The sequence below is a fragment of the Mauremys reevesii genome, linkage group 13 (assembly GCF_016161935.1).
Source record: "Mauremys reevesii isolate NIE-2019 linkage group 13, ASM1616193v1, whole genome shotgun sequence".
Classification (NCBI taxonomy): Eukaryota; Metazoa; Chordata; order Testudines; family Geoemydidae; genus Mauremys; species Mauremys reevesii.
Genome location: NC_052635.1, coordinates 4,148,048 through 4,162,899, shown reverse-complemented (window position 1 = coordinate 4,162,899; position 14,852 = coordinate 4,148,048). Strand labels below are relative to the sequence as shown.

At 56.0% G+C, this 14,852-nt stretch overlaps 2 gene segments (V, D, J or C); both read left to right on the top strand.

Annotated features, from left to right (window-relative positions):
* Positions 1-63: 63 nt before the first annotated feature.
* LOC120380856 lies at positions 64-5,945 on the top strand. The segment is given in 3 exon segments: positions 64-68; positions 4,776-5,149; positions 5,559-5,945. Coding segments are annotated over 3 exon segments (675 nt in total).
* A 346-nt stretch (positions 5,946-6,291) lies between these two features.
* On the top strand, positions 6,292-14,642 carry LOC120380855. The segment is given in 5 exon segments: positions 6,292-6,310; positions 7,817-8,143; positions 8,463-8,795; positions 12,806-12,939; positions 14,314-14,642. Coding segments are annotated over 5 exon segments (897 nt in total).
* The last annotated feature ends 210 nt before the right edge of the window (positions 14,643-14,852 follow it).

Sequence of the window (14,852 nt, the reverse complement as noted above, 5' to 3'; positions counted from 1 at the left end):
GCTGGGCTCCCGGACAGAAGCCCCCGGTCTCCAGTGCTGGGCCACGACCCAACGCGGCCGGTGATGTGGTGAGTCCATCCCAGGAAAGTGGCTGCTATTGGCCTGTCACAGGGGTGCAGAGGGTGTGAGATAAATGGGGTGAAGCGTGTGCTAGAGAGGGGAGCAAGACGCCTGGGTTACCTCCCCAGCTCTGGGATGGGAGTGGGGTCTAGCCGCTAGAGCGGGGGGCTGGGAGCCAGGACTCCTGGGTTCTTTCCCAGGCTCTGGAAGGGGAGTAGGTTAGAGCAGGGGGCCTGGGAGCCAGGAGTGTTGTGCTCTGTTCTGACCTATGAAGGGCAGTGGGGTACGTCCCCCTGTGTGGAGCCAGTACCCGGGCAGGGTGCAGCTCCTGGCTCCCCTGCACAGGCTGGATATGCTGCCCAGGCCAGGACGGGTAACAGGCCAGGCTGTGCACCCCCCAGGCAGAGATGGGGGGACAGAGGTGCTTATCCCACACTCCGGCTATTAGCTGGGATAACAGCTTTGAAAGAACTGTAGGGAGCGAACCCAGGGCTGGGCTAGCAGGGGCTGCGGGTCAGGAGTGAGGGGCACCAGCAGGAGGGGGGGGCAGGGCTGAGCTCGGAGGGGCGGGGGGGCGGGCGTGAGGGGCACCCGCTGGGCTCGGGGGGTGGCTGGGCTAGCACGGGGCTGCAGGTTGGTAATGGGGGAACTGGCAGAGTGGGGGGCACTGGCATGGCTGGGATAGAAGGGGCTGCAGATCAGGAGTGGGGAGCACCAGCAGTGGTGGGAGCCAGGGGAGCACAGGGCTGGGCTAACAGGGGCTGCAGGTCAGGAGTGAGGGGCACCAGCAGAGCTGAGGAGGCAGGGCTGGGCTAGCAGGGGCTGCGGGTCGGGAGTGAGGGGCACCAGCAGAGCTGGGGGGGGCAGGGCCGGGCTAGCAGGGGCTGCGGGTCGGGAGTGAGGGGCACCAGCAGAGGTGGGAGCCGGGGGAGCACAGGGCTGGGCTAGCAGGGGCTGCACATCAGTAATGGGGGCACTGGCAGAGTGGGGGGTGCCAGGGCTGGGCTTGGAGGGCTGCATGTTGGGAGTGAGGGGCTGGTTCGGAGGGCTCGGCTAGCAGGGGATGTGGGTCAGGACTTAGGGCCATTAGCAGATGTGGGGTGCTCAGAGTTGGGGGGCTGCAACTAGACATTCGGGGGAACAGCTGAATTCTTTTAAGGGGATTTTATTGTCTCCTGTCTTTAGCCCAGTAACAAATATTTGCAAACAAAATCTTTCTAACCTGAGGCACAAATTTCCCCTTTGGCGTATCCCTTGTCAGAGGGAACCCCCTGACCTCAGCGAGTGCAGGAACGCGTCTCCCTGAGCCGGCCCTGCCTCCCTCCAGCAGCTCTGCGCTCATGCTCCATGCTGAGAGCCGGGCGGGGGGATTCCCAGCACAGCCAGATGTGAGCTCGGCTGCCTGGGGCTGGACGTAACTGGCAGCTCAGAGGCGACAACTCAGGGGTCAGCTTCCTAACTTGGCCTTTGAGTTGAGCTGGCTCCGTTTCTGCGGCGCACTCAGCTGGAGACGCGTTGGGCTTCCTTTCCGGGGGGACGAGCTCTGACGTCTCCGTCTAAAGCCCAGTGGAGATGCAGACCCCGGTAAGTGCTCCCCAAGGCGCCTCACCTCTGGGCACCTAGAAAGTGAGGCAGCTGGACTTCTTGGGAGATTTCTCCCGCAGAGTTTGGGAAAGTGTCCAGAAAATCTTCATCCCAATTGGTTAGAATCCGAGTGGTTTCCTGAGTGGGAACCTGGCTAGGAAGGTCGTGAGCTAGGGGCGGTGATAACCAGTCGACTACTGAGTTTGGGGGAGGGAAGGTTTTTTACCCTAACCCCAGAACTATGACCCTAAACCAAACCTTAAACCCAACTACTTAGACCTCCAACTCTGTCCTAGCTCCCTAACCATGACCCTAACCCCAGCATCCTAACCCCCGACAGATGCACCCATTCCTTAACCCCAGCACCCTAATCCTCCCCCTTTCCCTAGAGTCCTAGCCTCATCCCTAACCCCGGCTCTCTAACCCCTCCTCCCTAACTCTGACCCCCAACTCTGACCCCCTCTTCAAACCCAACCCCTAACCCCTAACCCTAAAGTCCCAACCTTATCCCCTGAACCCTGACTTTAGATTGCTCAGGCTGCAATGGTGCTGGGATCAGTAGAGTCCTCATTGTTATTTCTCTGTAAAGCTCCTGGTGCGATGGGTCCTGGTCCTAGATTGGGTTTTCTAGACCACTGTGATACAAGTACTAACAACCAATTATATCCCTAACCATAACCCCAGCTCTAACCCGAACCTCCCCACCTTGACCCTCTGAGCACTAGGGTTTCTGTGTCTCCAGTTGGGTATCAAGCATCCCAGCCTCAGAATTATGAGTCATCGTGGCAAACTGACCCCTTGGGGTAGGACCCAAGAGTCTCACTAACTCCCTCTGGAAAATGGCAGCAGAACCGGTTGGTATCTGAAGGTTGAGTGGCTGCAAAATTGGCTAGAAATCCAATCACAACACGTCAAATATTGAACTTGAGGGTGGAAGGGTATTTGACCCAAACCATTAAACTATTGCCCTTAATTCTACCCCAGCTACCTATAGCCCTTAACCCCAGCACCTAACCCTAACCGCAAACCCTTCATCCTCCTCCCCGTGTATAATTATAACCCGAACTCTAACCCAAAGGGCCCATATGTCCCGAGTTCAATTGGACAGTCCCAGTCCCTCCTACCGGTGTCTCAAGTGAGTTCTCAGGACTCTAACGACGTGTGTTTGAGATACAGAATTGCTCACTGGCCACTAGGGGCTGAGGATGTTAGCAATGAACCTAGGAGCCTAATGAGAATATAACATTTAATATTCGTACCCAAGCTACAATTGCTAGAATAACTTCTGCATGTCTTCAGCTGGAGACCTGAAAACCCAAACGTTAGTGGTACGACACGTCTTCGAGAGCCCAGAAGTGTCTCCCAATTTCAGTTCCTTGGTCAAAATCTTGGGTTGTTTTCTAGCTGCAGATGCTGTGATTTCTCCAAGGGGAATTTCTCTGCCACTTCGGCACCTAATTCCCTTTGATTCCTCAGGAAAAACCAAGTGGAAATTACTGGGAACAACCCTCTACTCTCTGAAATCAACGCGTGTTACTGCTGACCAGCAACACAGCACAATGCATCATCCAGTCCACAGAGCAGAGGGTGGGACACAGGACTCCTGGGTTCTCTACCTGGCTGTGCCACCAACCTGCTGTGACCAGGTCCCTTCCTTGCTTGCTGCCTCAGTTTCCCCTCTGATTCTTCCTTTATCTTGGCTATTTGGCCTGTAAGTTCAGTGGGGTAGGGACTGTCTGTCATTGTGTCTCTCTGCAGCACCCGGTGTAATGGGGGCCCCGATCACACACTGTGTCTGTTTAACACCAAGTGAACTGGGGGCCCTGATCCTGCTCGGTCTGTGACTGTCATAAACAGATAGTTAAGGGTTAAAGTCTCTTTTACCTGTAAAGGGTTAACAAACTCAGTAACCTGAGGAACACCTGACCAGAGGACCAATCAAAGGACAGGATAATTTCAAATCTCTGTGGAGGGAAGGCTTTGTCTGTGTTCTTTGTTCTCTCTTTGGATCTTAGGCCACGTTTACACTTACCTGCTGGGTCGACGCGGCGAGTTCGACTGCTCGGAGTTCGAACTATCGCGTCTGATCTAGACGCGATAGTTCGAACCCCGGAAGCGCTAGTTCGAACTCCGGTACTCCACCGCGGCAGGAGGAGTTGCCGGAGTCGACCTTGGAGCCGCGGAGTTCGCTTCCGCGGCGTCTGGACGGTAAGTAAGTCGAACTAGGGTAGTTTGAATTCAGCTACGTTATTCACGTAGCTGAATTCGCGTACCCTAGTTCGACCCCCGACCTTAGTGTAGACCAGGGCTAAGAGAGGCCAGACATGTCTCCAAGTTCTCCTGGAGTAGTTCCTACTATCCAGTATAGTGAGTATTAGAAAGGCGAATTAGTCTTATAATTTGATTTCTACATTTGCAATTGTGTGTTTGCTGGAGAAATTCTTTATTCCTGTTTGCTGTTACTTTGATTATGGTGAGGAGCAGGGAGGGGAAGTCTCTCCAGTTTTTATAAGTTAGACCCTGTATTTTTCCATCCTGGTAATACAGAGAGAGTGTACTTTTTTTTCTTTCTTTAATAAAATCTTTTCTTTTTAGATCTTAATTGATTTCTTTCCTTGTTTGGATTTTAAGGGAAGGGGAGGGGGAAAAGTGAATCCCTCTTTGTTTGATTCAAGGAGTTTGAATCAAGGTATCTCTCTCTCCGGAGCAGGCTGAAAAGAGGGAAGGGGGGGAGGGGAACTGGCTGTTTCTCTCTCTCTGGTGAGATTCAAGGGGTTTGAATCTGGGTTTCCCAGGGAAAGTTTGGGGGAACAGGCAGTGTGTTACTCATTTAAAACGTAACTGGTGGCAATGAGAACCAGATCTAAACTAGGATTTTAGTTTAGAGGAGTCCATGCAGGTCCCCATCTTGGAACCCAACAGCTCCAAGTGGGGGAGAAGACCTATGACAGTGACACACCCTGGAAGACGGGGGGCAGCCTATCTCAGGCCCCCACTTACACACAGACATTAGTAAGACCTTGCAACTGTCAACAGTCTCACCCCAAACTGTGCTGTGTGAATGGAGCAGAGTGGGGCTCGCTAGGGGACGCTCTCCCTCGGCATTGAGTGCTGCCCCAGTGCCCCGCTAGGGCCTGTGCTGCACGGAGCGGGGCAGGGCTCAGAGGGGCTGTGTCTCATGGCCTCGCTCTCTCTCCCTTTGCAGCTAGCGACACGGCCCCGTCTGTCTTCCCCCTGACCTCCTGCACCGGCGAAGTCACCACCTCCCCGGTCACCTTCGGCTGCCTGGCCAAAGGCTACTTCCCCGAGCCGGTCACCGTGACATGGAGCCCTAACGTCGGCTCCTCGGGCGTGAGGACCTATCCCTCCGTGCTGCAACCTTCCAGCGGCCTCTACTCGCTCAGCAGCCAGGTCACCGTCCCGGCCACCAGCTGGAAGTCTGACACCTATAGCTGCACCGTAAAGCACCCGCCCACCAGCCGCAGCATCTCCACGGAAATCCCAAGTAGGGACGGCGCGGCGCGGCCCGGGGGGGAGGGAGGGGTTGGGGGTCTCGCAGGTCCCTGCTCTGCTGACTGCTGCAGGGAGAGAGGCTGGGAGCCTGCTAGTGCTGTGAGCTGATGGAGTCGCTGGGGTGGGTGGGTGGATGGAGAGAGACACCACAGAGAGATGGGAGTGAATGGGGCAGGTAGATAGTGTTGGGTGTGGAGGCACCGAAGGGTGGAGGGATGAAAAGAGAGACCGCGCCAAGAGAAGCGATGGGGCTGCAATGCAGGGAAAGGGGCAGAGGGCTGCAAACTGGGTGCTGGGCTGCAGGGAGCGGGGGGGGGGGCACAGCAGGGGGCTCTGGGAAGCAGGGAGCGGGGGGCTCAGTAGGGGTTTGTACGAAAACTAACTCATCACCCTTCTCCCAGAGTCCATTAAACCTAAGGTGGAAGTGCTCTACTCCTGCACCACCAAACCAGGCACCGTCCAGCTGGTGTGCTTAATCTCTGGCTTCAACCCTAAGCCTTTGACGGTGCAATGGATGGTGGCCGGCAAGCCCAGTGGCGCCGCCACTACCACGGAGGAAGCCGACGGCCACACCTTCAGTGTCTCCGAGAGCGAGTGGCTGGAGGGCAAGACGTACACGTGCGAGGTGTCCCAGACGGGCACCACAACAATGCAGGCCCACGCCCACAAGTGCGGAGGTGACGCTCGCCGGCACTAGGCTCCCTACGAAGAGGAGGGGCAGTGGGGGATTCAGGGTTACTGGGGCCCTGTGATCAGCCGCATTTTGGGGCCCTCCTTGGGCCCACGTGCCAAGAAAAAGAACCTTCTCTGTTATCTCCCCCGCCCCCATTTTTCATTCTTGTTTTCTTCATCCTCCTCCTGTAAGTATTAGCAAGTAAATGGAAATAAAGTGAGGTTCCTTGACTGGTTTTGTAGTCGAACTCATTTTTCCACAGACCACTTGAAAATCGCTGGGGGTCTCGGCGGACACTTAACGGTCTTTCCAAATCCTGTTTGTGCCATTAGCGAACTCCTGTGAAGCGCTTTCAATAAGAGCCCTTTATAAAAAAACGTTGGGCTGCGGGGTCTGGCCAGGACTTAGGGTGCAGGAGGGGCTCAGGGCCGGGGCAGCGGACTGGGGTGTGGAGCGCGTACATGGGGCAGCTCCCGTTTGGTGCGAGGGATGCAGATGGGGATGTGGGGGCTGCAGCAGTCAGGGAGGGCTGGGGGGGGGTGGTTAGTACGGATGCAGGGCAGGGGGTGTGGGGGGCTGGGTGTGTGTGAGAGGGTGCAGGAGTCAGGGCTGGGGGTGCAGGGTCTGGGAGGGAGTTAGGGTGAGGGAGGGGGCTCAGGCCTGGGGCAGAGGGTTGGGGTGTGGAGCCCTTACCTGGTGCAGCTCCATTTGGTGCAAGGGTTGGGGGTGGGGATGTGGGGGCCGGTGAAGGAGCTCCCATTTGGTAATCAGGGTGGGGATCTGGCAGGGGTGCAGGAGTCAAGGCAGGGGTTGGGTGTGTGTGGGGTGCAGGAGTCAGGGCAGGGGGCTGGGGATGTGGGCTGGGATTGTGGGGGTGCTCCCAGCCCCCTGCCCCCATGTGCATTGTGGCCCCTCCCCCATCCACCCCCCTACAGGAGCGAACAGAGCGCCGGCAAACAGCAGGTTGGGGGTGGGGGGGAGGTGGGGGAGGGGGAGCTTGGCTGCCGGTGGGGGCAGAGCCTGGAGCAGGACCCCCTGGAGCCGGCAGGACCAGACGTGGATTTACAGTAAAACCCAGGGGCCCCAGGGCTGGGCAGCTGTGGGGGCAGCAGCCTGGTCCCCGCACTCCCCCTACGCAGACCCCCCCAACCCCAACCCCCTGCCGTGAGCCGCTCAGGGTAGGGGGTGGGGGGGGGTAGGGCAGGGGGCTGGGAGCATCCCCATGACCCCAGCTCCCTGCCCTGACTCCTGCACCCCCCACACAGACCCCCAACCCCTTGTCCTGACTCCTGCACCCCCCCACATCCTCACACCCACCCTGAGGATCAAACAGAAGCTTCTGCACCCCCCACATTCCCACCTGCACCCCTCACACCAAATGGCGCTGCCCCCACCTCCGACCCGCACCCCAGCCTGCTCCTGCACCCCCTCACACACACCCAGCCCCCCAAACCCCCTGCCCTGAATCCAGCACCCCCCATCCCCGCCCCTGCCCTGAGCACCAAACGGGAGCTCCTGCCCCCCTCCCCATTTCCAGCTATTTTCAAGTGGTCTGTGGAAAAATGAGTTTGACTACAAAAACAATCAAGGTCCCTCACTTTATTTCCATTTACTTGCTATTACTGACAGGAGGACGATGAAGAAAACAAGAATGAAAACCGGGGGCGGGGGCAGATAAGAGAGAAGGTTCTTTTTCTCGGCTGGGTCCCAAGGAGGGGCACCAAAAACGAAGCTGAGCACAGGGCCCCACTCACTCTAAATCCACCACTGGGCAGGACCAAGCTTCTGCCCCCACAGCTGCCCGGCCATGGGGCCCCCTGTCGTTGGGGTTCCCCATGCCAGGGCACCCTGTGATTTACTGTAAATCCGCCTGTGGGGAGGGGGACCGGGCCGGGCTCGAGGGGGGAGAGGGCTGGGGACAGACTGGGATGGGCCTGGGCAGGGCAGACCAGGCCTAGCGGCTGACCTGGGCTCTCCTGTCCCCAGAAGAAACAACGTCTCCCAGCAACATCCAGGTCTTCCTGGTGCCCCCGTCTCCCACAGCCCTGTACGTGGCCCAGAGCCCCATGATCACCTGCCTGGTGGTCAACCTGCCTAGCAACTCCGGCCTCCAGGTGGTCTGGTCCCGAGAGAAGCCGGGGTCCATTGTCCCTGAACCGCTGAACCTCACTGAGCAGCTCAACAGCACCTTCACCGCCTCCAGCTCCATGCCCATCTTCACCCGCGACTGGGAGGACGGAGAGAACTTCACCTGCACAGTGAAGCACTCAGAGCTGACCTCGCCCCTCATCAAATCGATCTCCAAGAAGCCAGGTAGGAGGAGAGCAGGGTCCCTAAGGGGAGCGACCCCCCTATCCCAGCCCCCACCAGGGAGGGATGCTCCTTAAGGAAAAGCCTCAACAACCTGGGATCCCGGCCCTGGGTCCCTTTGCATCCCCATGTGAGATGGAGACCATCCTATCCCCCATCCTGCACTCCAGGACTACCAGCTCCCAGTCCCCAGCCCCTCCGTCCCGGAGGAGAGAGGGGATGTTCCTACCGGCAACCACACCCACACCATCCTCCTCCCCGCGTGACCCCAGCTGAGTGATGTGCATGGCTCATCTGTGTCCACCGTCCCCACCCACCGTAGGCAGGCGCTCTGGCCCTGGCATCTACCTCCTGCACCCCCACAACGAGGAGCTGAGCAGCTCCGAAGAGTCCATCAGCCTCACCTGCCTGGTGAGGGGCTTCTTCCCCGAGGACATCTCGGTGCAGTGGATGAAGAACCACAAACCCGATGAGAGTTTGGAATACATCACCACCCAGCCCATCAAGGACGGAGCCGGCGACTCGAACTTCTTCCTCTACAGCAAGCTGAAAGTCAGCAAGGCCAGCTGGAACACTGGGGACACCTACACCTGCATGGTCATCCACGAAGCCCTGCAGATGAAGTTCACCCAACGCAGCGTCAGCAAAGTCTCTGGTAAATGAAGAAGGCTCCTCCCAGCCCCACTGCTAGCACTGTCCAGTACAGCTTCCTGTAAATAATCTCTGTGCCCTCAGTGACAACAAGTGAATAAATGGAACTACTCTAAGCTCACACCCCAGTCTCCTTCTTGTGGTGTGACTGGGTGAAATCTGCGGGTCGCCCAAAGTGGACGAGGTCCCAGGTTGCAGGCTGGGAGAAACCGAGATGCTATTAGGCTGGGGCTGCCAATTCCCAGATCCTGTATGGGTGGATACATATATACCATGGAGGGAAGGATAGATACATGGGTTAATGCCATGGAAGGAAGGATGGGTTGAAGGCATGGAAGGAGGATGGGTAGATACATGGGTAGGTGCCATGGAAGGAAGGTTGGGTTGAAGGCATGGAAGGAGGATGGGTAGATACATGGGTAGGTGCCATGGAAGGAAGGATGGGTTGTGCCATAGGAAGGAAGGATGGGTAGATACATGGGTACATACACAGCACAGAAGCAGTGATGGAGTGGGGGGTAGATGGACAGTTACACACATACATACTGCAGAGCCCATATCCAAGCCCAGCTCAGTTGGAAGGCCAGGTGTTCAGAGAGATGGTTAGATGGATACATACATACTTCAGAGGGAAGGACCCAGGGCCGGCTCCAGGCACCAGCCGACCAAGCACGTGCTTGGGGCGGCACCTTGGGCAGGGCAGCGCTCGGGTGGTGTTGGTTTTTTTGATTCATCAGGACAGCGCTGGCGTGGTGGTTGTTTGGTTTCGCGGGTGTGCCGCTCAGGGGGGCAGTGCTTGGTGCGGCACTTGGAGGGGGTGGGCTGGGGGCAGTGCTGCCCAGCACTCATCGCGGGGGGGGGCTTCGGGTGGTGTGGCGCTTGGGGGCGGGGCTTTGAGTGGCACGGCGCTGGGAGGGTGGGGGCTTGCGTGCTCGGGGCGGGGCTTCGGGCAGCGTGGTGCTGGGAGGGTGGGGGCTTGCACGGCACTCAGGGCGGCGGGGCTTCGGGCAGCATGGTGCTCGGGGGTTGGGGGTTTCGGCGGCGCAGTGCTGGGGGGGTACGATGGGGCAGCGCTTTTCTTTTTTGCTTGGGGTGGCAAAAAAGTTAGAGCTGGCCCTGGAACGGCTCATAGACCAACAGATATCACAGAGAGAGAGAGAGAGAGAGAGAGAGAGAGAGAGAGAGATTATTATTTGGATTAAAGTAGCACCTCCTCCCCCAGCACAGATAGGGCCCTGTTGGGCTGGGTGTGGCACAGACACCGTGGGAGACAGTCCCTGTGTCAAAGGGCTCACACCTAGATAGAGAAAGAGGGAGAAGAAACAGAGACACTAAGAGGGGAAGGGACCTGCCCAAGGTTACGTCCGTTACCAGGCTAGACACAGAACCCAGGTGTTCTGAGAGTCCCACCCAGTCCCACTAGACTGTGCTGCACTGAGGGAAGGATGGTTGGACGGTTTGTGGGTGCGATGCCAATGGATAAGTGGATGGGGATGGATGGATAAATCTATGGTGAAGGTTGGAGGGGTACCCATTCTGAAGGATGAAGGGATGGATACATGGATGGCCATAGATGGACTGCGATAGATGGATGGCTAGAGGTGGGGATGGATGGATGTATAAATGAATGGGTGAGTGGATGCATATGGTAGTGGATCAGTACCGATGGTGATGGATGGACGGATGGATGGGCTGGTACAGATGGTGAGTGATAGATAGATGAGGATGAGTGGATGGGTGGTTAGGGATGACAATGGATGGATGGATGGATGGATGGATGGATGGATGGATGGATGGATGGGTATAGATCTATGTGAATGGATGGAAGGTATGGAGGACGGTTAGAGATAAGGCTGGATGGAGCATGGGATGGCTGGGTAGATAGGTGGATCGGTGGATGGCCAAGCCATCCCTGGCATCTCATTGAGGCATGATCCTCTCTAGTCTATTATCCATGCATACCCACAGGGGCAGCGTATCAATATCAGCATTTACCCTACACCCCCTTCCACCCCAGAGAGGATCAGATGCCCCATGGGGATTTTCCAGAGTCAGTGGGGAGAAGGTAAAATACTCTGACCCCCACACAAACTCTTCTTCTGGCTAGGAAGCTAAGGGGTCTCCTTCCACTCCTTACCCACAGCAGCAGCTGTGTAGGGGGCGATAGGACAACATACAGCAAACACCCCACACCAGAGATCAGCTCGTGAGACTCAGTCCCCACAAAGCAGCAGCAGTAGTAGGGCTGTTATCTGGAGCACACACTAAGCAGGGACTCACCTAAAGTCTCACTAGCTCTGGTGACATGGGGGCCCCGGCAGTGGGGTGGGACAGATGATACAGATGCCCCTGTGCCCCTGCACATGAACTCTGTCTCCTACCGAGCCCCTCACTCACACACCTTCCCCCGCCCGCCCCCCATGTGTGTATCAGCCCCAAAGCTGGATGGGCGAGTGCAGGAATCAAACCCACCAGTGCGAGCACAGAGCTCACACTTGGCATGAAAGGGGGGTAGCCTGCAGCGGCAGTGTTAGGGCTGTTATCCTGGGGCAGCGCAGGGGCACACAGAGTAAGAGAGTGGGGGGGTGGCTGAGAGAGAGCTCAGTCCAGGGCAGATGGACACACCTGTAACATGACATGACCCAGAGACCCTCCCACCTGGGCTGTCATGTTTGTACCCACAGAGAGACACACAACACAGAGAGAGACAAACATGCACCCACACAGATCCATGCACCTGTTCTCCAGACATCCCTAGGGCAGGGGGCTCAGTAGGGGGCACCATGCTCAGGGAGCAGCATCTGTCATGTCAGAGAGACCTGAGATCCCATCCTTAAAATACTTGTGGCTCTGTTCATAAAAGTGACAGGGTTCAAAATCCCCACATCCCTCAGCCGAGGCAACTACAGGCTGCACCTGAGCAAGAGAGCCCGGGATAAACAGGCCCAGAGATGGCTGTGTTCCATCTGAAGTGACTCCTGGGGGTTTTGTTACACTGGGAGCAGGGTCATAGAGGCACAGGTGTGAAATCCATCCATCCTGGTCTTTAGGGAGCTCCCCCACCATGGCAGCATCCCGGCACCTCGCACACCTCAGAGGGATCCTGAGCCACCTTTCACAGGCAGAGAAACTAAGCCACAGAGAAATTCAACAGGCGGCCAAGCTTCAGTGCCAGGGTGTAGGGCCACGGCCACATGGGATGAGTGAGATGAGAGCTGGGAGGCTCTGCATCCTTCATTTCATCACAGCAGGCAGGAGTGGGTGGATGGATGGAGGGGTGCAAGTAGGGATGGATGGAGGGTCTAGAGATGGACGGATGGAGGGTGGTTTGCGGTCATGGATGAATGGAGGGGTGTGTCTAGGGATGGTTGAATGGATGGAAGTGTCTAGGGATGGATTGATGGATGAATAGATGGTCTGTACTCATGGATGCATGGAGGGGTGAGTCAGGATGGATGGATGGATGGATGTATTTAGAGATGAATGGATGGTTTCTGGGGATGGATGGTTTGTGGTCATGGATGGATGGATGTATTCAAAGATGGATGGGTGGAGGCAGGAATGGATAGATGGATGGATGAAGGTGTCTAGCGATGGATTGATAGATGGATCAATGGGTGGTTTGTGGTCATGGATGGACAGAAGTATCTAGAGATGGATGAGTATCTAGAGATGGATGAGTGCAGGCATTGATGAATTGATGGAGGTTTCTAGGGATGGACTGATGGATGGAGTGATGGTTTGTGGTCATCGATTAATGGAGGGGTGAGTGGGGATGGGCGGATGGATGGATGCATCTAGAGATGGATGAATGGAAGGAAGGGTGTGTCTAGGGATGGAATGATGGATGGTTTGTGGTCAGGGATGGATGGATGTATCCAGAGATAGATGACTGGAGGGATGGAAGGATGGGTAGAGAAGGGGATAGGCGGGTTGGTGTTGGACGCACAGTCTGTGCTCTCTCTGTCACAGTGGCTGAGTCGGAGCTGATGTCTCTTTCTCTCCCCCCAACAGAGGTGATCGTGTCAGGTGAGTTTTGCAGCGAGGACGGAGACGAGGAGCTGGACGGCCTCTGGTCCACCATCTCGGTCTTCATCACCCTCTTCCTCCTGAGCGTGTGCTACAGCGCCACCATGACCCTGTTCAAGGTGAGAGAGAGAACAAACGTAGAAATGAAAGAAAGAATGAATGAGTTTAGCACAGTAGATGGTGTAACGATGCTGCCTTTGGTGGGACACTTCTGAGAGTATCAATTCAGGACAAATTGCTTAGAGAAGGGCAGTTACAGCCGAAGGCTGGTGTTTCTCCACTTCTAAGGCACCAAACCACACAGCCAGAGAGGACTTTGGTTTTACCCCACTGGCTAACCATAAGTCATACAAGCAATTCCCTTAGACACTCCAGTTTCCCAGTATCACCACCAGTGCCACTTGTTATGGGGGCAAATGGTTATGAAAACCAACACCCCAGTAAAAGAAAAAAAGTTCTCATGATCCCAAAGAACCAAGCCCCAGACCCAGGTCAATATACAAATCAGATCTTACCCACAAATCACGCTGTTGCCAATCCTTTAGAATCTAAAATCTAAAGGTTTATTCATAAAAAGAAAGAAACATAGATGAGAGCTAGAATTGGTTAAATGGAATCAATTCCATACAGTGATGGCAAAGTTCTTGGTTCAGGCTTGTAGCAGCGATGGAGTAAACTGCAGGTTCAAATCAAGTCTCTGGAACATCCCCCGCTGGGATGGGTCATTCAGTCCTTTGTTCAGAGCTTCAGTGTAGCAAAGTCCCTCCAGAGGTAAGAAGCAGGATTGAAGACAAAATGGAGGGGTTTTCACGGCCTTTTATATTCTCCGCCCTGTGGAAGGACCCCTCTGTTCTTAATGGAAAATCACAGCAGCAAGATGGCACTTGGAGTCACCTGGGCAAGTCACATGTCCATGCATGACTCAGTTTGCAGGCTGACGCCATTGTTTACATGTTAGTTTGAACGTTCCCAGGAAAGCTCAGATGTGGATTGGCGTCTCCCAAAGTCCATGGTCAGTTCAGTGTTTCTTGACTGGGCACTTACTGAGAATAGTCCTTTCTCAAAAGACTGACCAGATGCTTCACTGGGGCTACTTAGAATCAAAACACATTGAGATACAAGTACAGAGCCAATACTCATAACTTCAACTACAAAAATGATACACACATACAGACAGCACAATCATAACCAGCAAAGCAGAACCTTGTCATAGACACCTCACTCCACAACCTTTGTACAATATCTGCTGCAACTATAGAACAGTGGTTGCAACAATGATCATACGGTCACAGTTTATGTCAATAACATCACAGAGGGCAGCGTGGAGGGGAAAGGAAGAAGAGAAGAATGAAGGAGAAAGGAGAATGGGTGAATAAGACAGAGACTGAATGAATGAGACACAGACAGAAAAGCAGGAAGGAATGACACAGACAGACAGAGCAGCTCCCCCCAGCGCTGACCCCTCTCACCCCTGCTCTCTCTTCCCCTTGCAGGTGAAGTGGCTTTTCTCTGCCATGGTGCAGCTGAAGCAGGCGAGTGGCCCCGAGTACAAGAACGTGATCCAGGGCGTGGTGTAGGGGCCACTGCCCTCATCCACCCGGAGACAAGGGGCTGAGACACCCGGCTCCATTGGCGACACCACCCTGAGTCCCACAGCTGCCCCCCGCTAGCGCTGTGCCCCTGGGAGAGCCCCCGGGGGGAGACAGGACCTCACCCCACATGGCCTAATCAGCCCTCAGCCACTGGGGATGCTGCCCTGCTCGGAGCTTGACTGAGACCGGACAACTCGTATCATGCAGGGAACCAGCGCCCCTAGCGAGGAAACAACCCCTCTCCCCCTTCCCACCCTCCTGAGCCCAACAGTCCCTGCTCTGGGCTGGATCAGAGCCAGCGCCCCCTAGAGGGGAGAGGCCCCACGTCCCTTCCCCACCCCCTGTGCCAGCCAGCCCCCCGCCCTGGGGCAGGACCATAGCCAGAGTTGTGTCGGTCATGCTGTATGTTGCATATTTAGCTCTTCATTGGGATTTTTGTG